We start from the raw sequence: 26,876 nt of genomic DNA, 5'->3' as shown, positions 1-26,876 counted from the left end.
TGAAAGGCAGAGTCACAGAGAGAGATGGAGAGATGGAGAGAGAGAGAAAAAGAGACCTTACATCTGCTGGTTGACTCCCCAGATGGCCACAGTGGCCAGGACTGGGCCAGGCTGAAGCTGGGAGCCAGGAATTCCACCCGAGTTTCCCGCGTAGGTGGCAAGGAGCAAGCACTTTGGCCATCCTCTGCTGCTTTTCCAGGAGCATTAGCAGGGAGCTGGGCTGGAAGTGGAGCAGCCGGAACTTGAACCACTGCTCCAATATGAGATGCCAGTGTTGCAAGCAGCAGTTTAACCTGTATTGCCACAACACTGGCCCCGAAAGAACTATTTTTGCTAATTCACTTATTCATCAAATATTTACTAAGATGTGCTGGAAGGCATTTTACTTATTGCTGGGGACACTAAGAAGAATAAGATGCAGGGGCAGGCACTGTGGTGCAGTGGGATCAGCCTCCATCTGGACACCTGCATCCCATATTGGAGTGCTGGCTGGAGTCCTGGCTTCTCCACTTCTGATCCAGGCACCTGCTAATGCTAGTGGTTCACTTCCCAAATGTCAGCAACAGCTGGACGAGGTGGGGACTGAAGCTGGGAAGCAGGAACTCGACTTGGGCCTCCCACATAGGTTGTAGGGACGCTGCCTCTTGAGCCATCACTGCCACCTCCCCAGGTGTACATTAGCAGGAAACCGGGGTCAGGAGCCAGAGCCAGTATTGAATCCAGATACTCCAATGGGGGACACAGGTGTCCCACTCAGTGTCTGTCTTTCATTTTTTTTTCTTTCAAGATTAATTTATGGCGCCAGTGCTGTGGCATAGAAGGTTAAGCCTCTGCCTGTAGTGCTGGCACCCCATATGGGTGCCAGTTTGAGTCCTGGCTTCTCCATTTCCAATCCAGCTCCCTGCTAATGAGCCTGGGAAAGCAGTGGGAGATGGTCCAAGCCCTTGGGCTCCTGCACTCATGTGGGAGACCTGGAAGAAGCTCCAGGCTCCTGGCTTCGGGCTGGCCCAGCCCCAGCTGTTGTGGCCATCTGGGGAGTGAGCCAGTGGACGGAAGATCTTTTTCTCTCTCCCTTCCTCCTCTCTCTCTGTGTCTCTGCCTTTCAAATACATTTTTTTAAAGTATTTATTAGTTTTGAAAGTCAGAGTTACAGAGATGGGGGGAGAAAGAGAGAGAGAGAGAGAGAGAGAGAGAGAGAGGGAGTCAGTCTTCCATCTGCTGGTTCACTCCCCAGATGACCACAATGGTCAGAGCTGGGACAGAAAAGCCAGAAAGAAGCCAGGAGCTTCATCCGGTTCTCTTACATGGGTGGCAGGTCTTCTGCTGCTTTTCCCAGGCTCTTAGCAGGGAGCTGTATCAGAAGTGGAGCAGCCAGGACATGAGCTGGCAACCATATGGGATTCTGGTGTCACAGGGGACAGTTTTACCTGCTACATCACAACACTAGCCCCAAGCCAACTTCTAAACAATGTAATGATCTGATTTATTTTTTTTAAGTAGCAAGGAAGGAAAGGTTAGAATAGATTATTCAAGTTTAGGTTTATGGCAAAGATGGTTTACAGGCCATGTTGTGTCCAAATTTTTATTTATAAAAAAAAAAGTTTATTTAAAAATTTAACATTTTATTTATTTATTTTTATTGGAAAGGCCCAAGAATCAGAGGAAACAATAGACAGAGATCTGTTGGTTCAACAGCCAGGCTGGACTAGGCCAAAGCCAGGAGCTTAGAATTCAATCCAAGTCTCCATGTGGATGGCAGAAATCTAATTACATGATTTATCACCTGCTACCTCCTATGGTCTGCATTAGCACAAAGACGGAATTGGACACAGAGCAGGGACTCAAACTCACATGCTCCAATATGGGATGTGGACATCCCAAGTGATGTCTAACTGCTGTGCCAAATACCCACCTCTAAATATCTTTCATCATATGACTGCATTCAAAGTAGTGCATTCCAAGTGTTCCCAGGGCAAACAATTCAGAAGGGGCATAAGAACTGAGTTAGGAGCTGGCACTGTGGTACAATGGGTTACTAGCATCCCATATGAATATTGTTTCAAGTCTGGGCTGCTCCACTTCCAATCCAGCTCTCTACTTATGCAGCTGGGAAAGCAGCAGCAGATGGCCTAAGTGCTTGGGCCTCCTACCACCCATGTGGGAGACTCAGATGGAGTTCCTGGTTCTGGCTTTGGCCTGGCCAAGCCACAGCCATTGTGGTCATCTGGGATTGAACCAATGGATGGAAGATCTCTCCCTCTCTTTATCTCTCTAAGTCTGCCTTTCAAATAAAAAAAAAAATCTAAAAAAAAAAAAAAGCAGTCTGCACTCAATGGTCTCTAACTCATCTCTCTCTTTTTTTTTTTAAGATTTATTATTTTTTATTTGAGAGGCAGAGTTAGGGAAGGAGCAAGGAGGCGGGAGGGAGGGAGGGAGGGAGAGAGAGGGAGAGAGAGAGATAAAGATCTTTCATTTGCTGGCTCACTCTTCAAATGGTTATAATGGCTAGAGTTGGGCCAGGCTGAAGTCAGAAGCCAGGAGTTTCTTCTGGGTTTCCCATCTGGGTGCATGAGCCCAAGGTCTTGGGCCATCTTCCACTGCTTTCCCAGGTGCATTAGCAGAAGACTGGATCGGAAGTGGAGCAGCCAGGACTCGAACAAGCGCCCATATGATATGTCAGCACTACAGGCGGTCGCTTTGCTGGCTACACCACAACACCAGCCCCCAGACTGCTTTTTAAGAAGTTTAACGATCAAAGGAAACAGAAATAATCTGCTGTGGAAACCAAGTCATAGAAACTTGTTTGTGTTTTAGGACAGGAGCAGCTTGTAGTTGAAGGGAGGAATTAAGAAGTGGAGGGGTGGGCATTGTGACACGGTGGGTTAAGCTGCCACTCAGGGACACCTACATTCCATACAGGAGTGCTGGCTTGAGTCATGGCTGCTCTGCTTCTGATCCAGCTTCCTGTGAGTGGCCCTGTGAAAGCAGCATTAGATGGCCCAAGTACTTAAATCCTCCTCCAGCCACAGGGGTGGCCCAGCTCCTGGCTCCTGGCTTCAGTGTGCCCAGCTCTGGCTACTGAGGACATTTGGGAGTGAACCAGTGGATGTATGATCTCTCTCTCTCTCTTTCCCCTATATCTGTCATTCTACTTGCCAAATAAATAAATAAATAAAAGAATAAGTAAATAAATATTTAAAAAAGAAATAGTAGGATAAAACACAGAGAGCACAGGAAAGAACAGATGTCATTAATGAGACCAGGCCTCAGGGAGGCTGTAGTGGAAGTCAACACGTGCATGAAGAGCAGGGTTAGGGCCAGAGTTGCAGCGCAGCAGCTTAGACCGCCACCTGCAATGCTGGCATCCCATACGGCCACCAGTTCGTGTGCTGGCTGCTCCACGCTCCATTTATGATCCAGCTCCCTGCTAATGTACCTGGGAAAGCAGTGGAGGGTGGCCCAAGTGTTCGGGCCCCTGCTACCCACATGGGAGACGTGGAAAAAGTCCCTGGCTTTGGCCTGGCTCAGTCTTGGCCATTGAAGCCATTAGGAGACTGAACCAGCTAATGGAAGACCTCCCTCTCTCTCTCTCTCTGACTTTCAAATAAATAAATAAAAAAATAAATCTTTAAAAAAAAAAGTGCCCCCAAACAATGTTATTCCATCAATAAAAAAAAAAAAAGGCAAAACAAGGTTAGTTTTGGAGAACAGAAAGGACACTTGCTTTTCTGATATAGGAGAAAGGGAAGTACGAACTGTGCTGCTACAGGTAAGCTTCCAAGTGAGGCAGAAATGTGCTGAAGCATGGTCTCCATATTTTTATGGACTTCTGAGGTCTTACCATTTGCTGACCATGTGCAGGCTGGAAGCATTCTTATTTTCTTTGACTATAAAAACTTCAGGAAAACATTTTTTTAAAGATTTATTTTATTTCCTTGAAAGGCAAAAATACAGAGAGAGAGAGACAGAGAGAGAAACAGAGAGAGGGAGAGATCTTCCATCTGCTGGTTCATTCTCCAAATAGCCGAACTGGCCCAGCCCTGGTCAAAGCAGGAGCTTCATCAGGGTCTCCCATGTGGGTGCAGGGGCCCAAGGACTTGGCCATCTTCCACTGCTTTTCCCAGACCATTAGCAGAGGGCTGGATTAGAAGTGGAGCATCCAGGACTTGAACCAGTGCCATAAGGGATGCCAGCGTTGCAGGCAACAGTTTAACCTATTACATCACTATGCTGGTCCTCAGAAAAATACTAAAAAGGAAACAGAGATCACCTATAATTCCACTTGGCTGACTTTGGACCCATGTGAACCTGATCACAGGATCATAACCATATTTGTTTTTTAAAAATTTTCATTTATTTTTTTTCAAAGGTAGAAGGAGGAAGTAGTAAAGAGACAGACAGAAACAGAGGGATTTTCCATCCACTGGTTCACTCCCCAGATGACTGCAGTGCTGGGGCTGGGCCACGCTGAAGCCAGGAGGCTAGGGCTCAGTCTGAGCTTTCCACGTGGGTGGTAGAGACCCAAGTACTTGAGCATCATCTGCTGCCCCTGAAGGTGTGCGTTAGCAGGAAACTGGAGCCAAGACTGAAACCCAGGTCCCCTGATACGGGATGCAGCTGCCCCAAGAAGCATCTTAACTGCTGAGTCAAACACCTACTCCACCACATTTCTTTCTTTTTTCTTTTTTTTGACAGACAGAGTGGACAGTGAGAGAGAGAGACAGAGAGAAAGGTCTTCCTTTTGCTGTTGGTTCACCCTCCAATGGGTGGCGCAGCTGGCGCGCTACGGCCGGCGCACTGCGCTGATCCGAAGGCAGGAGCCAGGTACTTCTCCTGGTCTCCCATGGGGTGCAGGGACCAAGCACTTGGGCCATCCTCCACTGCACTCCCTGGCCACAGCAGAGAGCTGGCCTGGAAGAGGGGCAACCGGGACAGAATCTGGTGCCCCGACCGGGACTAGAACCCGGTGTGCCGGCGCTGCAAGGCGGAGGATTAGCCTAGTGAGCCGCGGCGCCGGCACTCCACCACATTTCTTAAAACTCCATTTTTTACCTTGGCTTGGTCAGGATCACAGAAATCCAGAAGTGTGTCACAGACATGATAACCTAAGGACTTCAGATCCTCAATGGTAAAATGAGTGTCTCTTTTACTGCCTGGAAAGAATAATCCATGAACATTTCTTATGAAATCTTAATGAATGAATGTCAATCTAATTTGTTAGTATCTTTCTAGAAAGACTACCCCTTAACATACAATATCCTGCTTCTGGACAGGGTCGCTCCCCTTGTTTTAGTCTGGTCCAGAAGAATCTTTGACAATGAAAACAATGTATAGTTACGATGCTTACAGTTGTTTACGTTTTACCTTGTATAGGCCCTTGACATGCAGTGTCTTATTAACTTGTGTCTATCATGCAGGTACTATCACAGTTAAAGGAAAATGAGGCTCAAAGGGATTCAGATATTTACCCAGAATCACATCTCATAAAGGGGGCTCAAACCCAAACCCACTTCTGCTTGGTTCCAGGTGCTGAGTCACCATGCTATAGTGCCCTCCCCAGTGCTGTCTTTCACATTCATATTTTGGGTACTGGGATTTAGAATGAGACCAGACACGGAAGTCCCCTCGGCCAGTCACTTCTCCAGGTGCTGTGCTTGGCCTGCCCTTGCCACGCTGGCCCATGGTACAGCAGAATACTTACCCAGGGTGGACCCGCCGAACGTAGACTCCATGGTATAGCTGTTCAGGATTCCCATCCGCCACATCACAACTCGTCCCGTTCCTTCTTTGCACTTTTGAACCTTAAAATTACAACTATGAAAAGAGAACTAAAGAGAAATCCAAAATCTCTGTTAATCACAAACCAGCAAAGGTAAGATGTCTAAGATTCATTAATACGAAACAAGAATGGTTCCTCTGGGTCCATATATAACTTCCCAAAGTATGTTCTGCAAAATACTAGTTCTTTTAAAATTGTTTTAAATGTATTTACTTTCATTTTATTTCAAAGGCAGAGAAAACAGACAGATCTTCCATTTGCTGGTTTACTCCCCCAAATGCCCACAACAGCCAGAGCTGGGCCAGGCTGAAGCCAAGAGCTCAGAACTCAATTTGGGTCTCCCATGTTTCGAGCCATCTTCTGCCTCCTAGGAGGCATAGTAGCAGGTAGCTGGATTGGAAGCAGAGGAGCCGGGACTCGAACCAGACACTCTGGTATGAGAAGCAAGTGGTGTCTCAACTGCTGTGCCAAAGGATTATTTCCCATAAAATACTAACGCCGAGAGATCTTAATAGGTATTATGGAGGTGGAGGGGGGGCTTGTGAACATGTTAGTTGGGGACACAAGGGGTTAACAACAAAGTTAAACAGATTCTTTGCAGGACGGCTTGTGGATGTGATCCTCCAGAGGAAACAGTGTGCTCATATTTACGTTTTGTTTTCCCATCTATTTGCCCATGACCCTTCCTTTGTCTTTCCTTTTGCTGATTTCCCTGTGGAATATTTTGCAGGACCGGAGTTTCTAGAACACCTGTTGGGGACTGTGGTCTTACTGGCACTAGCCAACCTTTCTAAGGTTCACTTTCTCTTCTCTGCCACTCCCTAACTGGAACCTTTGAATCTAGTTGGACTTAGCCTCTCTCTAAGAACTATGAACTCCTTACCCCACAATCTCTGCCTGCAGTTCTCTTTCCCATAGGCTAATCTCATCACTTGCAGTTCAATATTCTCCATTATCGTTTATGACCACCCCAGCCCTTTGTCCTCACATGGAGGATAGCCCAACATACACTTGGTATCAATCCCTACCTATCCTATCCTTCTGCAAAAGTTTTACAGTTGGAATATCTCTCATTATCTAGTTATTAAAAATATAAATTGTGGGGCCAGCGCTGTGGCGTGGTGAGTAAAGCCACCACCTGCAGTGCCAGTATCCCATATCGGCACTGGTTTGAGACCCAACTGCTCCACTTCCAGTCCAGCTCTCTGCTATGGCCTGGGAAAGCAGTAGAAGATGGCCCAAGTCCTTGGGCCCCTGCACCCACATGGGAGACCCAGAAGAAGCTCCTGGCTCCTGGCTTCGGATCAGGGCAGCTTCAGCCATTGTGGCCAACTGGGGAGTGAACCAGTGGATGGAAGATCTCTCTCTCTCTCTCTCTCTCTCTCTGTTTAGCTCTGCCTTTCAAATAAATAAGTAAATCTTTTTAAAAAATATTAATTGTGCTCTGCAAATCCACCCCACTAGTTAAGAGCCTCTAGGACTGAAGGAACTGGAGGGGACACCCCTTCAATTAATGTACCTTTCCTTGAAATTGTTTCAGATTCTGGGTTATGATTTTTTTTTAAGATTTATTTTATTTATTTGAAAGGCAGAGTTACAGACAGAGGTAGAGAGAGAGAGGTCTTCCATCCACTGGTTCATTATCCAAAATGGCTCCAACAACCAGGGCTGGGTCAGGCTGAAGACAGGAGCCAAGAGCTTCTTCTGGATCTCCCATGTGGGTGGCAGGAGCCCAAGCACTTGGGTTGTCTTCCGCTGCTTTCCCAGGCCATAGCAGGGAGCTGGATCAAAAGTGGAGCAGCCAGGAGTCGAACCAGTGCCCATATGAGATGCTGCCACTGCAGGCCAGAGCTTTAACCTGCTACTCCACAGTGCCAGCCCCTATGACTCCTTTTTGAAGAAAGAGAGGGAGGATAAGAGGAAAAAAGGAAATCTCCTCCTTCCTCCTCCGACCCCGTTTTTTCCTAAAGATTTATTTAACTGAAAGGCAGAGTTACACAGAGAGAGGGAAGAATACAGAGAGAGAAAGAGATCTATCCGCCAGTTCAGTACTAAATGGCCGCATGGCTACAAAGTGGGATGGGCCAAAGCCAGGACTCCATCCAGGTCTCCCATGTAGGTGACAGGGGCCCAGGTACCTGGGCCATTTTCCACTGCTTTCCCAGGTGCATTAGTAGGAACCTGAATTGGAAGTGGAGCAGCCGGGACTTGAACTGGTGCCCATGTGGGATGCTGGTTGACATGAGAGGTGACAGCTTAACCCACTGCGCCATGCCAGCCCCCTTCTTTTTACCAGATATGAGCAGTTGATATGTTATGATCTGAACAGGATTTGGTTCCCCAAACTCATTCAGATATTTAAACCCCAGTCTTATGCTACCAATGAATGGACTGAGTGGAGCCACTGCTGGGAATGCCCATGTCAGAGTGCCTGGTTTGAGCGCTGGCTACTCTGTGCTTTGGATCCAACTTCCTGCTAATGCACCTGGCAGGCAGCAGAGGATAGTCCAAGGACTTGGGTTCATGGGAGACCTGGGTGGAGTTCCTGGCTGTTGGCTTTGGCCTGGAACAATGTGGGCTGTTGCAGCATTTGGGGAGGGAACTAGCAGATGGAAGATCTTTCTCTCTCTGTTAGTTGTGGACACCTGATCTAATTATGGTATGAGGGAGGTGGATCCAATAGGAGGTCTTTAGGTCATTGGAAGCTTGTCCTTTTAGGTGGTTCTCAGGCCCAGCATGAGACTGTACCTCCACCATCTTTTCGCTTCACTAAATGCCTGAATCAATGGGCTGCCCAGTCTTGGACTATGAACCTTCAAAACTTGAAGCTGAAATAAATCTCCCTTCCAAAGTAGCTCCTCTCGGGTATTTTATTTATTTATTTGAAACTGGAGAGAAAGGGAGGGAGGGGTGAGAGAAAAGGGGAAAGACAGAGAGAGAAATTTTTTGATTGATTCTATCCACTGGTTCTAGGCTGGACTAAAGCCAGGAGCCTGAAACTCAGTCCTGGAAGCAGCTACTTGAACCATCACCTGACGCTCCCAGGTGCATTACCACAGAACTGGCTGAGAAGCAGGGTAGTCGGGACTGGAAGCAGCACTCCAATATGGGGTGTGGGCATATGAGCAGTGGCTTAATCCACTGTGCCCCATTTTCTTTCCAATTGATAGCCACAGTTTGTGGGGCTATTTATTTACTTAAATTTTTTTAAAGTTTGTAGGATTGGGTTAATTTTTTTTTCTTTTTAAAGATTTATTTATTTATTGGGAAGGCACAGTTACAGAGAGGCAGAGGCACAGAGAGAGAGGTCTTCCATCTGCTGGTTCACTCCCCCATTGTCCTCAATGGCTGGAGCTGTGCCAATCCGAAACCAGGAGCCAGGAGCTTCTTCCAGGTCTCCTATGTGGGTGCAGGGGCCCAAGGACTTGGGCCATCTTCTACTGCTTTCGTAGGCCATAGCAGAGAGCTGGATTGGAAATGGAACAGCTGGGACTCGAACCAGCATCCATATAGGAAGCCAACACTGCAGGCTGAGGCTTTATCTGGACCGTGGATCTATTTATGATGCAAAAAACAAGCTTCTAAACCAATGCAGATTATCTGTGTATGTTCAGCTGTGTCATAGCTTTTAGCCCACTCTTAAAAATTTGTTTTCATTACCTTTTAATATTTTTCAGTTATTTGTCATCTTGCATCAGACAACCTATTCTGTAGAGCCTGACAGTACATTAGCATTCTGTTTGTCCTTCAAATCTTTCACTGCCAACACAGGATTCAGAGTGATAAATACCAGCTCTCTGCTATGGCCTGGGAAAGCAGCAGAAGATGGCCCAAGTCCTTGGGCTCCTGCACCCACGTGGGAGACCTGGAAGAAGCTCCTGGCTCCTGGCTTCGGATCAGGGCAGCTCCAGCCATTGCAGCTATCTGGGTAGTGAACCAGCAGATGGAAGACCTCTCTCTCTGTCTCCACCTCTCTCTGTAGCTCTGTCTTTCAAATAAATAAAATAAATCTTTTTTTTTTTTTTTTTTAAAGAGTGATAGATAACTCCATCTACTTAGGGCTTCAACTTATGCCTAGGCAAAGCAGCCAGAGCAAAATTTTTTTTAAGACTTTTTTTTTAAGATTTATTTTATTTATTTGAAAGACAGAGTTACAGAGTGAGGCAGAGACAGAGAGAGAGGTCTTCTATCTGCTGGTTCACTCCCCAGTTGACTGCAAAAGCCGGAGCTGCACTGATCCAAAGCCAGGAGCCAGGAGCTTCTTCCAGGTCTCCCAGGCCAGGGCTTTAACCCGCTGCGCCATAGCACTGGCTCCGCAAATTTTTTTTTTTAAATCTTCATTGAACTATAATTCACAGGCCACAAAATCCACTCATTTGGGGCCAGCACTGTGGTATAGCAGGTTATGCCACTGCCTGCAACACTGGCATCCCATAGGAACACTGGATCGAGTCCTGTCTGTTCCACTTATGGGTCTCCCACCCGGGTCTCCCACACTGGTGCAGGGGCCCAGGAACTTGGGCCATCTTCTACTGCTTTCTCAGGCCATAGCAGAGAGCTGGATCGGAAGTGGAGCAGCTGGGTCTCGAACTGGTGCCCATATGGGATGCTGGTGCTTCAGGCCAGGGTGTTAACCCGCTGCACCACAGTGCTGGCCCCTGCTCCACTTCTGATCCAGTTGCCTGCTAATGCACCTGGGAAAGCAACAGGAGATGGCCCAAGGATTTGGGCCCCTGCACCTATGTGGGAGTCCTGGATGGAATTCCAGTCTTCTGGCTTCAGTCTGACCTTGCTCTGGTTGTGGCCATTTGGGGAGTAAACCAGCAGATCTCCTTCTCTGTCTCTGTCTCTCTCTCTCTGTAACTCTGCCTTTCATATAAATAAATGAATCTTTAAAAAAATTCACTCATTTGAAGTGCATAATTCAATGGTTTAACCATATACACAGAATAGTTCAGCTGTCACCACAATCTGTTTAGAACATTTTTATCACCAGAAAAAGAAATTCAATACTCATCAGCAGTCATGCCCCTGCCCTCACCCCGTAACAGTCCTGGGCAATCACTAACTACTTTCTGTCTCTACAGATTTGTCTTTTCTCAACATTTCACATAACAAAACCATACTGTATATGGCTTCCTGTGCCTGGCTTCTCTCACTTAACATAATGTGTTCAAGGTTCATCTGTGTCCTACTCATCAGTACTTAAATCTTCTTATTGGTGAATAACATGATGCCGTATGAATGTGCCACATTTCATTTATTTGCACATGGGTTGATGGACATAGCAATTCTTAAAGCCACGCCTTTCTAACTTTTTTTTTTAAGATTTTATTTATTTCAAAGATTGAGTTACAGAGAGAGGTGAAGACAGAGAGAGAGGTCTCCCATCTTCTAGTTCGCTCCCCAAATGGTCCCAACAGCCAGAACTAAGCTGATCTGAAACCAGGAGCCAGACAGGGGCCAGGAGCTTCTTCTGGGTCTCCCACACAGGTGCAGGGGCCCAAGCACTTGGGCCATCCTTTGCTGCTTTCCCATATGGACTGACATGGAGCAGCTGGAACTCAAACCAGCGCCCATATGGGATGCTGGCACTGCAGACTGGGGCTTTAACTCACTGCACCACACCGCCAGCCCCAGACTTTCCAAATTCTCAAAGTCTCGGTTGCTGGGAAGTACCCAAGATAATGAAAAGAGATATCAAGTGACAAAACACTACACATAGAAGAGTGACTGGGGCCAGCACTGTGGCACAGTGGACTAAGCATCTGCCTGTGGTGCTGGCATCCTGGATGGGCCCTGGTTCTAGTCCCAGCTGCTCCCCTTTGATCCAGCTCTCTACTATGGCCTTGGAAAGCAGTGGAAGATGGCCCAAGTCCTGGGCCCTTGCACCTATGTGGGAGACTTGGAAGAAGCACTTGGCTCTTGGCTTCAGTTTGGCCTAGCTCTGCCATTGTGGCCATTTGTGGAGTGAAACAACAGATCGAAGACCTTTCTCTCTGTCTTTCCCTCTCTCTGTCTGTAACTCTACTTGTCAAATAAACAAAAATGAAAAATTTTTTTTTTCTTTGACAGGCAGAGTTAGACAATGAGAGAGAGAGAGAGACAGAAAGGTCTTCCTTCCATTGGTTTACCCCCAAAATGGCGGCCACGGCTGGCGCGCTGTGCCGGTCCAAAGCCGGGAGCCAGGTGCTTCTCCTGGTCTCCCATGCGGGTGCAGGGCCCAAGGACTTGGGCCATCCTCCACTGCACTCCCTGGCCACAGCAGAGAGCTGGACTGGAAGAGGAGCAACCAGGACAGAATTCGGTGCCCCAACCGGGACTAGAACCCAGGGTGCTGGTGCTGCAGGCGGAGGATTAGCCTAGTGAGCCACAGCACCGGCCAAAAAAATGAAAATCTTAAAAGAAAACGAAGACCTCTGGATCATTCTGCATTGCAGGGAACACACATATTCTTTAAAAAAAAAAAAAGAACAGTGAGCCCTCTAGTCCCTCAGTCAATGGACAGATTACTTTAGGTGTTTACCTTATCTGGTGCATTTTTGCTTAACATTAAAGGAAAGACTCGCTCATGAAGCCAGTACTTGCGATTGTTGTTATTACAGCCATACAGGAAGATATTATTCTTACGGCTGTGGCCATGGAAATCACAATACAAGAGGACTTCTCTTTCTTCAAGAAGTCTGTCAAAGAGATGAAGAATTCAGTAGACATCCAAATTCATGCAAATAATCAAGGATCATTTGGGGCCTTCCCTAAGTATGGCTGTCGACAGCTTTCTTCCCCCACTACAAAAATCTCAACTCCAGTGGCCTTCAAAGGACCCTATCCCCATCCTCAGCCATTGCTGAAAACATGTCACCAGCACCCCTGGCCTCTGCTAGTCAGAGGGACTTGAAATGAAAGTTTTCTTTAAATAATTTATCTATTTATGTTCATCTACTTGAAAGGAAGAGTGGCAGAGCGATGGAGTGCAAAGACATTTTCCATACACTGACTGGTTCATTCCCCATGTGCCTGCAACAGCCAGCGCTGGGTTGGGTTGAAGCCAGGAACTCAGAACTCCGTATGGATCTCCTGCATGGGTGGCAGGGGCCCAAGCACTTCAGCCATCATCCGCCACCTCCTAGGATGCATTAGCAGGAAACTGGATTGGAAGTGCAGCAGCCAGGACTTGAACTGGCACTGCAATATGGGGTGCAGCTGTCAGCAGTAGCAGCTTACCCCACTGCACCACACACCTGCCCTGAAATGGAAAGTTCTGACATGGAAAGAGGAAGTGGGTAGGCCTTGGGTAGGCCGACAAGGAAGTGGAGAAAAACTATAGAAGACCTTTCTCTGTCTCTCTTTCTCTCTGTAGCTCTCTCAAATGGATAAATAAATATAAAAAAAATTCTAAAAAATCACAAAACCAGCCAGTAGTACAGTCAGGCCTGTCTGATCCCCACACATGCTCTTAGCCACTCTGCCTGCGCCCAACACTTCCTACCATTTACACAGCTTAGAAGGTACACATTCACATATTTTTATTTGCTCTGTTTTCATTTGCAATTGACATTGCTCCTTCAGGGTGGGCTCTATTACATTCTAGTCTTCAACGGCTTTTACACAGGCTTGAAGAATGCAGCGTGACTTCATTTTCTTTCTGTATGATTAGCAGCATTACATGGTAATAAAGAACGTAGACTCTGGGTCCACAGGGCCTGTGTCCAGGTGTCTACTCTGTCACTTACTAGCTGTGCGTGCACACACAAGTCATTTAACCTTGCTGGGCTGCCATTCTATCATCATACACATCACGGGATCCTGACGCTCCCTAACCTCACAGGGTTAGCACGAAGGTTATATGGGTCATGTGTGTAAAACATTGACTACAGTGCCTGCCACTTCATACATATGCAAATGAACTGTTAGCTATAATCACAGAGTTGCATCTTGGAGACCAGTGACTCTCCTCATCTTTTCCATTCAGTGGTTTCACTTGTAAGTCAAACGGCTGTAGCCACAGTGCTGCATGTTCAGTTTCAACTCAAAGTGAAAGCCCAGATTTGGAAGTACAAAAGTGAACAAAGCCCCGGACTTCAAAGTCCAAAGCCACACCCATGCCTGTCGCAACAGAAGAGACCTCACGCTAGAGCCTGGCTCTGGCACGCCTAGCATTCACCGAAAGTTCAACAGATCAAAGGTCTCACCTTTGGATCATGTTCCTGGTGTACCAAACGCAGGGGAAAGACTCCTTCAGGACGGTTTTATAGCGTCTGTTCAAGTCCCTTCCGGCCAGTGAACACCGGTAATTGCCCACAATCACACCATCTGGATTTAACATGGGAACCACCTTGAAGACAAAGACATCTCTGAGGAGCTGGGCATCTGGGGAATCGCTAAGGATGAAGTCCAAAAAGCCGTTCATAATCCAGGAGCCGTTGCTCTCCCCAGGGTGGACCCTGGCGCTCAAGACCACGGCTTTCTTCGCGGCCGCCTCCTGCGGGGACCGGGATGGGTTGGTGATGGTGAGCAGGTAGACCGTATTTCCTGCCAGGCTCCTGCATAAAGTTCGCAGCTTGCAGAACTGAGACTGGGTGGGGTTGTTTGCCACTGACAGGAGGTAGCACTGCAGGTCAGTGTACGTGTATGGGTAGAAGTGGGCAAAAAAGCAAGTGTCCTGGTCATGTGGAAACTGAACAGTCCACGTGAGGCAGTAGAAGGGCTGCTGCCCATCATCCGCGTTGCTCTTATAGTACTTGATTTCACTGCCCTCTCTCCTCCAGCCGATGCTGTGGGTGCTGGCGTCCAGCTGGGAGTACATGAGTGGCTTCATCCCTGCAGCATAAAGGCTCTTGGGTTTGAGCAGGTTCACAATGGTGAAGCGGTAGGTGGTATCTTTCCTGGTGTTCTGAACGCGAAAATAAAACCACTGCGTGTGCTTGTTTGTGTAGAGGTCAGTTCGCAAGGTAAGCTCGTACTCATAGGTGCCTCTGTAATGGAGAAAATAGAAGGACACCTCTGGGACTTCACACGCCTCTCAAAAAGCAGATTTGGCATAATACTGTTTTCCCCTGGTAAAAGGAGATGTTACTACAATAGAAAAGCCTGCTGCATCGAAACAGTTATTGTCTAATTTATCTGGTTCTCTAACTTACAGATCAGATTTGCAGAAGCCTGGAAAAGGCAAGTTTGTTTAGGGTGAGGAAGCTGCATGGGATGTTCAGGAGTCCTGTGATGTCCTCCCAGAGTCCCCCAGGCACTGACCACGGCGCTACATTTCTCCGAAACACACCCAGCAGTGGCCAGAGCCCTCTGGTGGCTGCCAGCGTGCCCACTGTGGAAATGTTTCTTATCTCTGGTCATCAATTACTTCAAGACAGAATGTATTCACCTTGTTTAAAACAGTCAGGACTGACTTGCATAGGGAAAATACAAATAGCTAAAAATATATGAAAAGATACTCACCCACATGCATACTTAAAGAAATGAAAACTCAAGCCAGATGTCATGTCTCCCTCTATCTCATCATCATTCTAGCACTGGGAACAGGCAGCGCTATACACTGCTGCTGCGAACTGAAATCACATTGGAGGGTGATTTGGCACTAACTAGGAATAAAGTGTTTAAAGAATGTGTTTAGAGTGTTTAAATGTGTTTAACACATTTAACACATTTCAACCTGGCCCAGTCCTTGCTATTGCAGCCACTTGGGGAGCAAACCAGCAATGGAAGATCGATTCTCTCTCTCTTTCTCTCTCCCCCTTCTTCTTTCCCTCTCCTTCCCACCCTCCCCTCCCTCCCTCTTTCCCTGTCATTTTGCTTTCAAATAAATAAACTAATTAAAAAAAATTTTTTTGACAGGAAGAGTGGACAGTGAGAGAGAGAGACAGAGAGAAAGGTCTTCCTTTGCCGTTGGTTCACCCTCCAATGGCCGCTGCGGCCGGCGCGCTACGGCTGGCGCACTGCGCTGATCCGATGGCAGGAGCCAGGTGCTTCTCCTGGTCTCCCATGGGGTGCAGGGACCAAGCACTTGGGCCATCCTCCACTGCACTCCCGGGCCACAGCAGAGAGCTGGCCTGGAAGAGGGGCAACCGGGACAGAATCCGGCGCCCCGACCGGGACTAGAACCCGGTGTGCTGGCACCGCAAGGTGGAGGATTAGCCTAGTGAGCCGCAGCACTGGCTTAAATAAACTAATTTTTTAAAAGTTTATTTTGGTGCAAAAGAATTTTGAAAGCCATACATGGTTTTTTCATAGTATGCATTTTCATGAACTTTTTTGAAGACCCCATATACACATGGATTTCCAAAAAATTTTGCACCAAGATAAATTTCTTTTCATTCCATTTTTCATAAGTTTTTTGAAGCATCCTTGTAATAAACTACTGCATCTGGAGGTATTATTATGGGAAATTTATGTATATATTTTTTGCAATATAAATTTCAAGTGAGCACCAATTTATAACAGAAGAAACAATTTACATAATGTATTATTCTGGGAAAAAACATGAACCATAATTATTCCAATTCTTTTTCACCCCCACAGTCATTCCCTGTCACCTCTCCTTGTTTTCTAAGATTTATTTATTTGAAAGGTAGAGTTACAGAGAGAGGGAGGGTCAGAAAGAGATCTTCCACCGGCTGGTACTCCCCAAACGGCCGCAACAGCTGGGGCTGGTCTAGGCCTAAACAAGGAGACCAGAGCTCTACCTAGGTCTCCCACATGGATGAAGGGGCCCAAGTACCTGGGGCATCTTCCATTGCCCTCCCACGTACATTAGCAGGGAGCTGGATCAGAAGTGGAGCAGGCCGGTGCCGCTGCTCACTAGGCTAATCCTCTGCCTTGTGGTGCCGGCACCCCGGGTTCTAGTCCCGGTCGGGGCGCCGGATTCTGTCCCGGTTGCCCCTCTTCCAGGCCAGCTCTCTGCTGTGGCCCGGGAAGGCAGTGGAGGATGGCCCAAGTGCTTGGGCCCTGCACCCCATGTGAGACCAAGAGAAGCACCTGGCTCCTGCCTTCGGATCAGCGTGGTGTGCCGGCCTCAGCGGCCATTGGAGGGTGAACCAACGGTAAAGGAAGACCTTTCTCTCTCTCTCTCTCTCACTGTCCACTCTGCCTGTAAAAAAAAAAAAAAAAAAAAAAAAAAAAAAAAAAGCAGCGCAGCCAGGCCAAGGAGGGCTGCTAGTATGGAGGCAGCAACTTAACCCATCGTGCCATGGTGCTGCCCCTCATCACTTCTTACAAACACTCCTCATTCCTAGTATTGTTCGCGAAGACACCTCTCAGTCACCCACTCATGACCCCCGTGGGAATCTCCTCCGTTACTCACACTCTGACAGCTTTCTGCAGATTCCCACTCTCGAACCGCGACTCAAACAGCAGCGTGTGATCTTCCGGCCCTTGCAGGGGCACGGCAAGCTCCTTGATCATGCCCCGTTTGCCTCCCACTCTGGAACTGGTGAAATAGGATCCTTCTGCGGGCAGTGTGGACAAGAGAGACACATTTAGACCAGGCTGCATTCAGAGTCCATTCCCTCAGCAAATACTGACAAAGCCCCCCAAAGGCAGGCGGCACCATTTTGCTTGTATCAGCAAATATCCAGGTTTTCATCCGTCCCTTCTGAGACGTCTAATTTTCAATAGTGTATTTCTTTGAAGCTCTTTAAGTGGTTTAGAGTACTTCCTTTTGCTTCATGAATCTGTACCCAACTACCCTAATTTAAAAGGATGTTGGGGGGCCGGTGCTGTGGCATAGCGGATAAAGCTGCCGCCTGCAGTGCTAGCATCCCATATGGCCATCAGTTCAAGACCTGGCTGCTCCACTTCCAATCCAGCTCTCTGCTATGGCCTGAGAAAGCGGTAGAAGATGCCCCAGCCAGTGCCGCGGCTCACTAGGCTAATCCTCTGCCTTGCGGCGCCGGCACACCGGGTTCTAGTCCCGGTCGGGGTGCCGGATTCTGTTCCAGTTGCCCCTCTTCCAGGCCAGCTCTCTGCTGTGGCCCGGGAGTGCAGTGGAGGATGGCCCAAGTGCTTGGGCCCTGCACCCCATGGGAGACCAGGAAAAGCACCTGGCTCCTGGCTCCTGCCATCGGATCAGCGCGGTGCGCCAGCCGCAGTGTGCCGGCCGCGGCGGCCATTGGAGGGTGAACCAACGGCAAAGGAAGACCTTTCTCTCTCTCTCTCTCACTGTCCACTCTGCCTGTCAAAAAATAAAAAAAGAAAAAAGATGCCCCAAGTCCTTGGGTCCCTGCACCCATGTGGGAGATCTGGAAGAAGCTCCTGGCTTCTGGTTTTGGATCAGCCCAGCTCTGGTTGTTGCAGCCATTTGGGGAATGAACCAGTGGATGAAAGATCTCTCTCTGCCTCTACTTCTCTGTAACTCTACTTTCAAATAAATAAATAAATCTTTTTTTTAAAAAGGATATTGGTAAAAAGTGATTTTTTAAAAAGATGTATTTATTTATTTGACAGAGTTACACAGAGGGGCAGCTCCATGGCTCACTTGGTTAATCCTCCGCCTTCGGCACCAGCATCCCATATGGGCGCCGGGTTCTAGTCCCGGCTGCTCCTCCTCCAGTCCAGCTCTCTGCTGTGGCCCGGGAAGGCAGTGGAGGATGGCCCAAGTGCTTGGGCGCCCGCACCCATGTGGGAGACCAGGGAGAAGCACCTGGCTCCTGGCTTCGGATCGGCATAGCTCCGGCCATAGCAGCTATTTCAGGGGTGAACCAACAGAAGGAAGACCTTTCTCTCTCTCACTGACTAACAGTCAAATAAATTAAAAAAACAAATATGTGATTTAATTATTAAAAAAAAAAAAAGAGTTACACAGAGAGAGGAGAGATGGGGGGTGGGAGGGTCTTTCATCCGATGGTTCACTCCCCAATTGGCCGCAATGGCTGGACCAAAGCCAGGAGCCAGGAGCTTCTTCCAGGTCTCCCATGCAGGTGCAGGGGCCCAAGGACTTTGGGCCATCTTCTACTGCTTTCTCAGGCCACAGCAGAGAGCTGGATGGGAAGTGGAGCGGGACTCAAACCAGCGCCTTTATGGGATGCCAGCGCTTCAGGCCAGGGTGTTAACCCGCTGTGCCACAGAGCCAGCTCCCTAAATGGTGATATTTTTAAAAAGACTTATTTATTTATTTGAAAGGCAGAGTTACAAAAAGAGAGGGAGAGACAGAGAGATCTTCTGCCCAGCAGTTCACTCCTCAAATGGCCACGATGGTCAGCGCGGCGCCAGGCCAAAGCCACGAGCCTGGAACGCCATCCAGGTCCCCTGTGTGGGTGCAGGGGCCCAGGTACTTGGGCTGTCCTTCACTTCTCTCCCAGGTGCATTAGCAGGGAGCTGAATTGGAAGCAGAATACCAGGACTCCAACAGGCACACCTAAGGGACGCTGGCATCACTGTGCATGAAGCCGGCACATGTTTTAACATCTGAAACTGAATGGAATAAGACATAATACATCTCAACTATTTTTATGGAGGATCTGAAAACACTGCAATCTTAATACAGTCAATAATCAATAATACCTACTGCAATCAATAATACCTCCTCACCAATTTTTAAGAGGAAATAAAGTCTACTCCACATAATTTGTTGGTCTATCCTTCCAGATTTAAATAAAATGAAAATAAAAATTTGAGAAGAATTGGGATGGGCGAACTTGCATACGAAGGGTTCCAAAATACAGTTATGTGTGAAAATAAAAATGCAGCTGGCATTTTATCTTTAAAATGAAGATAAAACAAAAAATTATAAAATCTAACAAAACTCAGGTTACAATCACAACCCCTAATCCTCAGAATAATCAATTGTCAATTTTTTAATATGGAGTTACAATTTTTCAAATTCAGAGACAGTGACATCAGGTATCTTTTTTTTTTTTGTAATTACCGGCGCCGCAAGGTGGAGGATTAGCCTAGTGAGCCGCGGCGCCGGCTGTAATTACTTCTACAAAACTATTTTAGAGCTTTATAATTTTTTCAAGAACTTCTCTTTGTTTCATTTAAAAAAAAAAAAAAGGATTTACTGGGGCCAGCATTGTGGCGTAATGGGTAAAGCTGCTGCCTGTGGTGCCAGCATCCCAAATGAATGTTGGTTCGAGTCCTGTTTCTCTACTTCCCATCCAGCTCTCTGCTAATGGCCTGGGAAAGCAGCAGAATCTGGCCCAAGTCCTTGGGCCCCTGTTCCTATACAGAGGTACGGAAGAAGCTCCTGCATCCTGGCTTCGGTCTGGCTCAGCCCTAGTTGTTGCAGCCATGTGGGGAGTGAACCAGTGGATTGAAGATCTCTCTCTGTTAATCTCTCTCTCTCTTGCTCTGTAACTGTGCCTTTCAAATAAATAAAAAAATCTTTAAAAAAGAGATTTATTTATTTGAAAAAACAAGAGAGAGAAGAGACAGAAGTTTTTTTTTTTAATTTTTTTTTTTTTTTTTTTTTTTGGACAGGCAGAGTGGACAGTGAGAGAGAGAGACAGAGGTCTTCCTTTGCCGTTGGTTCACTCTCCAATGGCCGCCGCGCCCAGCGTGCTGCGGCCGGCACACCACGCTGATCCGAAGGCAGTAGCCAGGTGCTTTTCCTGGTCTCCCATGGTCTCCCATGGGGTGCAGGGCCCAAGCACTTGGGCCATCCTCCACTGCACTCCCGGGCCACAGCAGAGAGCTGGCCTGGAAGAGGGGCAACCAGGACAGAATCCGGCGCCCCGACCGGGACTAGAACCCGGGGTGCCGGCGCCGCAAGGTGGAGGATTAGCCTATTGAGCCGCGGCGCCAGCCGAGACAGAAGTCTTCTATCTACTGTTTCACTTGCCGAATGGCCCCAATAGCCAGTTCTGGGCCAGGCCAAAGCCAGGAACAAGGGACTCCATCTCCATGTCCCACAAAGGTGATGGGGGCCCAGGCTCTTGGGTCATTTTCAGCTGCTTTCCCTGGCACATTATCAGGAAGCGGGGTCAGAAGTGAAAGCAGCTGGGGGCCAGCGTTGTGGCCATGTGGGCGCCGGTTGGAGTCCCAGCTGCTCCACTTCTGATCCAGCTCCCTGCTGACGTGCCTGGGAAGTCAGTGGAAGATGGCCCAAGTGCTTGGGCCCCTCCACATGGAGACCTGTAAGAAGCTCCTGGCTCCTGGCTTCAGATCAGCCCAGCTCTGGCCATTGTGACCATTTGGGGAGTAAACCAGTGGATGGAAGACCTTTCTCTCTGTCTCTCCCTCTCTCTGTCTAATCTCAAATAAATACATAAAATCTTTTTTTTTAAAAAAAGGACATATTTTTTCACCTTTTGTTGATTTTCTCTCTAATTGATGAACAATGTCTAGATTCAACACTTGTCAGTGACTTCACAAATCAAGCAATTTTTTTAAAAGATTTATTTATTTGAAAGTCAGAGTTACAGAGAGGCAGAGGCAGACAGAGAGTTCTTCCTTCCGCTGATTCACTCCCCATATGCTGTAATGACTGGAGCTGGACCTATCTAACGCCAGGATCCTGGAGCATCTTCCTGGTCTCCCACACAAGTGCAGGGGCCCAAGCACTTGGGCCATCTTCTACTGCTTTCTCAGGCCATAGCAGAGAGCTGGATCAGAAGTAGTATAGCAAGGACTCAAAGCAGCACCCACAGAGGATGCCGGAACTGAAGGCAGTGGCTTTACCCACTATTCCACAGTGCCAGGCACCTGACTTGTTTAAAAGAATTTTAAATTTATTTTTGTCTAGTTTGAAAGGCAGAAAGACAGACAGGCAGACAGATATCTTTCATTTGTAGTTCACTCCCCAAATGCCTGCAACAGCCTGGGCCAGGATCCCAAAGCTCAATCCAGGTCTTCCACGTGGTGACAGAGACCCATGTCCTTGAGCCATCATCTATCTGTTGCCTCCTAGCATTAGCACGACGCTGGATTAGAAATGGAGGAGCTAAGACTTGAACCAGGCACTTCATAAGGAATGTGGGTATTTCCAGTGGTGATTTAACTGCTGTGCCATCCAGCTGCTCTCCAGATGTCATTAACAGAGGAACTTCAATGTTTTCTCCAGTCTCTGATGTAACACTTAAGTCAATCCAAGGTACTGCCCACAGTTACATTTCTCAAAAAGCAGGACATCTTTCCCTTTGTTCTTCAATATTCCCATAGAACACAGATATTTTGGAGTCCCTAAAATGACAGACTCCCACATTCTCCTTAGAACCTCATTTTCCTAGTTTTTTTAATTTCTTCATTCCTGAGAAATTCAAGGGACAAGATGGGGGCAGCTGCCACAACACTGTGTTAACAGGACCACTGGGCAATTTAGCAAAGAGCCACATCAGGAGATAATCCAGGTCTCTTCACTCACAGCAGCACCTTCTGTCTAAAATTTTCCAAACTCCACCTCGGGCATTCCATCATGTAGAGCTCAGGCAGACTGAATGGCTGCACCTCATTTACTTATCTGCATATAGATTTTCATCACATTAACGTGACGAAAGGTCATAATCAAGGCAACTGGAAGTAGGGCGCGTGCGACTTCTCTCTCAGTTGGGCCATGTGCTATCATCGGCTCATTTCATTCTTCCAGTTGGAGGAATGTAAAACCTATGCAGCCCCTCATCCCAGTTCTAGCTGTTTCTCCAAGGGCCTCTCCTGACTTCACTGACAACGCCCCAAACTTGGCACATACTCCTGCAATAAAAACAGATTAACTTTCTGATCATTTTTAGAGACTGAGACTGGTTTTGAAATTAGGAGAATTTTTCCCTTGCTATTTCTTCAATACAGTATTTCCCCAAGCAGACTTCAGCCTGGCACCTGTGCGTGCAATGCCTATCAGTTGGTTTTGCAGGATAACAGAGGATGCCTCCTGGGCAGCTTCCTTTTCTATGTCCATCACTGTAACCAACTTATCATCCTGCCATTATAAAAATTCGCTCCTCCATGCTTGGGAAGGTTCATAGTACGTTCCTTGGCTCACTTCTCTTTAGCATTATGTCCCTTTTTCTAGTCTGAAATGTTAGTTCCCAACTCTCCTCCCCAGCACTTACTCTTTATTACAGCTAGTTGAGTAGTTATGAAAAAGTATCATCCTATGGTTTAAATTTGCATTTCTTTAGTGACTAGTGATGCTGGGCATCTCTGCCTGTACTTATTAGCCATCTGGATGTTTTCATTAGCAAAATACCTATTCAAATCTTTTTTTTTTAAAGTGATAAATTTTTTTTAGATTTATTTATTTATTTGAAAGTCAGAGTTACACAGAGAGAGGAGAGGCAAAGAGAAAGAGAGGTCTTCCATCCACTGGTTCACTCCCCAATTGGCTGCAATGGCCGGAGCTGTGCCAATCCGAAGCCAGGAGCCAGGAGCTTCTTCCAGGTTTCCCACGCAGGTGCAGGGGCCCAAGGACTTGGGCTATCTTCTGCTTTTCCAGGCCATAGCAGAGAGGTGGATCAGAAGTGGAGCAGCCGAGTCTCAAACTGGCGCCCATATGGGATGCCCACACTTCAGGCCAGGGCGTTAACCCACTGTGACACAGTGCTGGCCCCTATTCAAATCTTTTGACCATTTTTGAGTTGGGTTGTCTGTCTTCTGACCATGGATTCTGGATACAAATTCTTTACCAAATGTATCACTTGAAACTATTTTATTTCAGTATGTAGCTTTCCCTTTTTTTAAAAAAAATATTTATCTTTATCCATTTGAGGGCAGAGGGACAGAGAGAGAGCTTTACCTGTTGGTTCACTCCCAAAATACCCACAATAGCCTGGGCCATATGGAAGCCAGGAGCCTGGAACCCTATCTGGGTCTTTCTATTATCATGGGTAGCAGGGCCACACATTTGAGCCATCATCTGCTGCTTCCTAGGATACATCAGCAGGAACTGGATTGGAAGTGGAGACACGATTCGATCTAGGCCAAACCAGAGTGTACTGTGGACATCCTAAATGGCAGCTTAACCCACTGTACCATAACATCTTCTCCAGTTTTTCCTTTTTTAAATTGTGCTTTGAAGAGCAACAACTTTACATTTAGATGAAGTCCAATTTATCGATTTTTATAAAAGATTTATTTTATTTGTTTGAAAGGCAGAGTTACAGAGAGAGAGAGGGAGAGAGAGACAGACAGGTCTTTCATCCAGTCTGTTCACTCCCCAAATGGCCACAATGGTCGGTACTGGGCCAGGCCAAAGCTAGGAGCCAGGAGCCAAGAGCTTCATCTGGGTCTCCAATGCATGCAGGGGCCCAAGCAGTTAGGCCACCTTCTGCTGCTTTCCCAGGTGCATTAGGGGGGAGCTGGATTGGAAATGGAGCAGCCAAGACTTGATCCAGCAGCTACAGGGGATGCCGGCAGTGCAGGCCACCCATTACCCGCTATACCACAACACAGCCCCTGTACTGTTTTGCAGTATGTTCTGAAACAGAAGTGTTAGTCATTGACTTTACCCTTTTTCAGTACTGACTATTCAGGGACCCTAGCTTTCATATTTTCACATAAAAGGCCACTGGAATTTTGATAAGGATTGTATTTAATCTATAATGTTCAGGTAGTACTGCTATCTTAAGTTAAACTTTCTAATATATGAATATTGAATGCCTTTTCATTTATGTAGGTCCTGAAATTCTTTCAGTAGTATTTGTAGTTTCCAGTGTACCAGTCTTTCACCCTCTTGTTTAAATCTATTCCTAGGCAGCTTATTCTTTGGGATGCTACTGCAAATGAGATTATTTCAATTTATTTTGCATTGTTTGTTGCTAGCATATAGATACAAGTTGATATCTCTGTCTTGAGCTTGTACCCTGCAACTTTGTTAAATTTGTTTAGCAGTTCTAGTAGTATTTCTGTGTATGTGTATTCTTTGAGATTTTCTACATATTGGATCATGCCATTAGTGAAGAGACAATTTTACTACTTTGCTTCCAATCTGGATGCATTCTTTTTTTTTTTTCTTGTTTGTTTGCTCTGGCTAAAACTTCCAGCAGAATCTTCAGTAGCAGCGGTGAGAGTGGGCATCCTTATCTTGTTCCCAACCTCAGAGGGAAAACTTTGTCTTTCACTATGGAGCACGGTGTTACTCCTCGTCATGTGCAGTCACTAAGTCTTTGTTCTGCTGTATGACTGGCCAGCCAGTGACTTGACAGATTTCCTCAGACAGCCAAAGCCAAAAAGAAACACACACACACACACACAGAGACACACACACACAGACACAGGCACACACACTCACAACTTTTCTAGGTTTTTCAGGTTAGCTCTGAGATGGTACACTTCTCAAAACTAAGCCAGGCTGCCAACAACTCAAACATCGCCATCGCCTTTACTTCCCGCCTCCATAGAGCCCAAAGACAATCAGAGTGGGAGTCTGGGGTCTTCCCACGTCCTGTCCTGGCCATGAACTCTGTATTTCCCAGTACATGTGATGGCCTGTCCAAGCCCTCATTCCTCCAGGGATCTTTCTCTTCAGCTTGTTCCTTCTCAGGCTTTCGGGTCTTTCTGCCGCTTGTCGCGTCTGCCGTCCCTTGCCCCAGGGGGCTATGGGCAGTGTATGCCTTTAAATGCCAGCATACGCCACCTGGCAAAACTGCTGCTCAGTGTTTGCTTGGGTTCCTCAGGGAGTTGGGAAACAGGTGAAAAGTCAGTTTCTGAGAATAGGGTAAATATTGTCTTTCACAAACACACAAACACCAGTATGTGAGTCTAGGAACACGGATTGTTCCCCATGGCCTCTGCCAAGATGGTGGAAGAAAAATGCCACATACTTTTTTTTTTCCCTTTATTTATTTATTTTTTTATAGGTAGAGTGGACAGTGAGAGAGAGACAGAGAGAGAAATATCTTCCTTTGCCGTTGGTTCACCCTCCAATGGCTGCCGTGGCCGGCGCACCATGGTCGGCGCACCGCGCTGATCCAAAGGCAGGAGCCAGGAGCTTCTCCTGGTTGGTTTCTTCATTAAGCACTCTCCCTAAATTGCTGATTACATTCAGATCCAACAGTTCTGGAAATGCTTTTTTTTTTTTTTTAAATTATCACCTCTTGAGGGGCAGAGATACAGAGAGAGGGAGAAACAGAGAAAAATATCTTCCATTGGCTGGTTCACTCCCCAAACAGATGCGATGATCAGAGCTGTGCCAATCCGAAGCCAGGAGCTTTCCCCAGGTCTCTCAAGTGGGTGCAGGGGCCCAAGCACTTGGGCCATCTTCCACTGTTTTCCTAGGCCACCTGCAGAGAGCTGGATCAGAAGAGGAGCAGCTGGGACTGGAATCAGTGCCCATATGGGACGCCAGCGCTGTAAGTGGAGGCTTGGCCTACTATGCCACAGTGCCAACCACTAGCTTTTGCTAGTTTAATTACTTCAGAGGAGCTGATTCTGGGATCCCTTATGCTGCCATTTCTGTTAATTTTGTGTGTGTGTGTGCTATGTGGTTTTGCCCTTTATTCCATTTAAATATTTTATTTCATAATTGATTTTCTGATGTTAAAATTATTTGTGCATTCCATTAAAATTATTTGTGTGTTCCAAGTATAAATTCCATTTGGTCACAATGTGTCACTGGATTCAGGCTTCAGATTTTTTTGATGACTAAAAAAAAAGGGGGGGCGGGCACTGTGGTACAGCGGGTTAAAGCCCTGGCCTGAAGTGCCAGCATCCCATATAGGCAACGGTTTGAGACCCGGCTGCTCCTCTTCCTATCCAGCTCTCTGCTATGGCCTGGGCACGCAGTGGAGGATGGTCCAAGCCCGCACCCACATGGGAGACCCGGAGGAAGCTCCCGGCTCCTGGCTTCGCATCGGCACAGCTCCGGCCATTACAGCCAACTGGGGAGTGAACCATCGGATGGAGGGCCTCTCTCTCTCTCTCTCTGCTTCTCCTCTCTCTGTGTAACTCTTTCAAATAAATAACAAATAAATCTTTAAAAAAATTAAAAAATAAAAATGTAAAAATTAAAAAAAAGAAACAACCCTGTCAAGCTGGTCTCGGCCTGGGTTTTCTTTGTGGGAAGATTTTAAATTACTAATTCAATTTCTTTGTATTAATCTCTTCAGACTTTTCATTTCATCCTGAATCAGTTTGGTAACTTTTCTTCCCAACAATTTGTTCTTCATCACTGTCTAACTTGTGTCATAAAGTTGGTGATGGCATTATTGTGTAACTG

At 47.0% G+C, this 26,876-nt stretch overlaps 1 protein-coding gene across 8 annotated transcripts in view; it reads right to left on the bottom strand.

The window, feature by feature from the left end:
• AGBL2 (AGBL carboxypeptidase 2) overlaps window positions 1–26,876 on the bottom strand; it is a 62,097-nt gene that overhangs the window by 18,353 nt on the left and 16,868 nt on the right. For 7 of the 8 annotated variants that reach the window (XM_089326543.1, XM_089326550.1, XM_070070380.2 and 4 more), the window contains 5 exons: window positions 17,091–17,235; window positions 13,972–14,754; window positions 12,306–12,462; window positions 5,702–5,828; window positions 5,053–5,153 (listed from right to left, as the gene is read on the bottom strand). In XM_089326543.1, coding sequence (XP_089182669.1) covers window positions 5,053–5,153; window positions 5,702–5,828; window positions 12,306–12,462; window positions 13,972–14,754; window positions 17,091–17,235 — 1,313 coding nt within the window. Of the gene's footprint in view, window positions 1–5,052; window positions 5,154–5,701; window positions 5,829–12,305; window positions 12,463–13,971; window positions 14,755–17,090; window positions 17,236–26,876 lie in introns of those variants that run through there. The other variant, XR_016229485.1, reaches the window with a different exon arrangement.

The sequence above is a fragment of the Oryctolagus cuniculus genome, chromosome 1 (genome assembly GCF_051225735.1).
Source record: "Oryctolagus cuniculus isolate XC-2025 breed Fujian yellow rabbit chromosome 1, ASM5122573v1, whole genome shotgun sequence".
In the NCBI taxonomy this organism is placed as follows: domain Eukaryota; kingdom Metazoa; phylum Chordata; class Mammalia; order Lagomorpha; family Leporidae; genus Oryctolagus; species Oryctolagus cuniculus.
The sequence above is the reverse complement of the archived record's forward strand: the minus strand, read 5'-3'. Positions and strand labels throughout refer to the sequence as shown.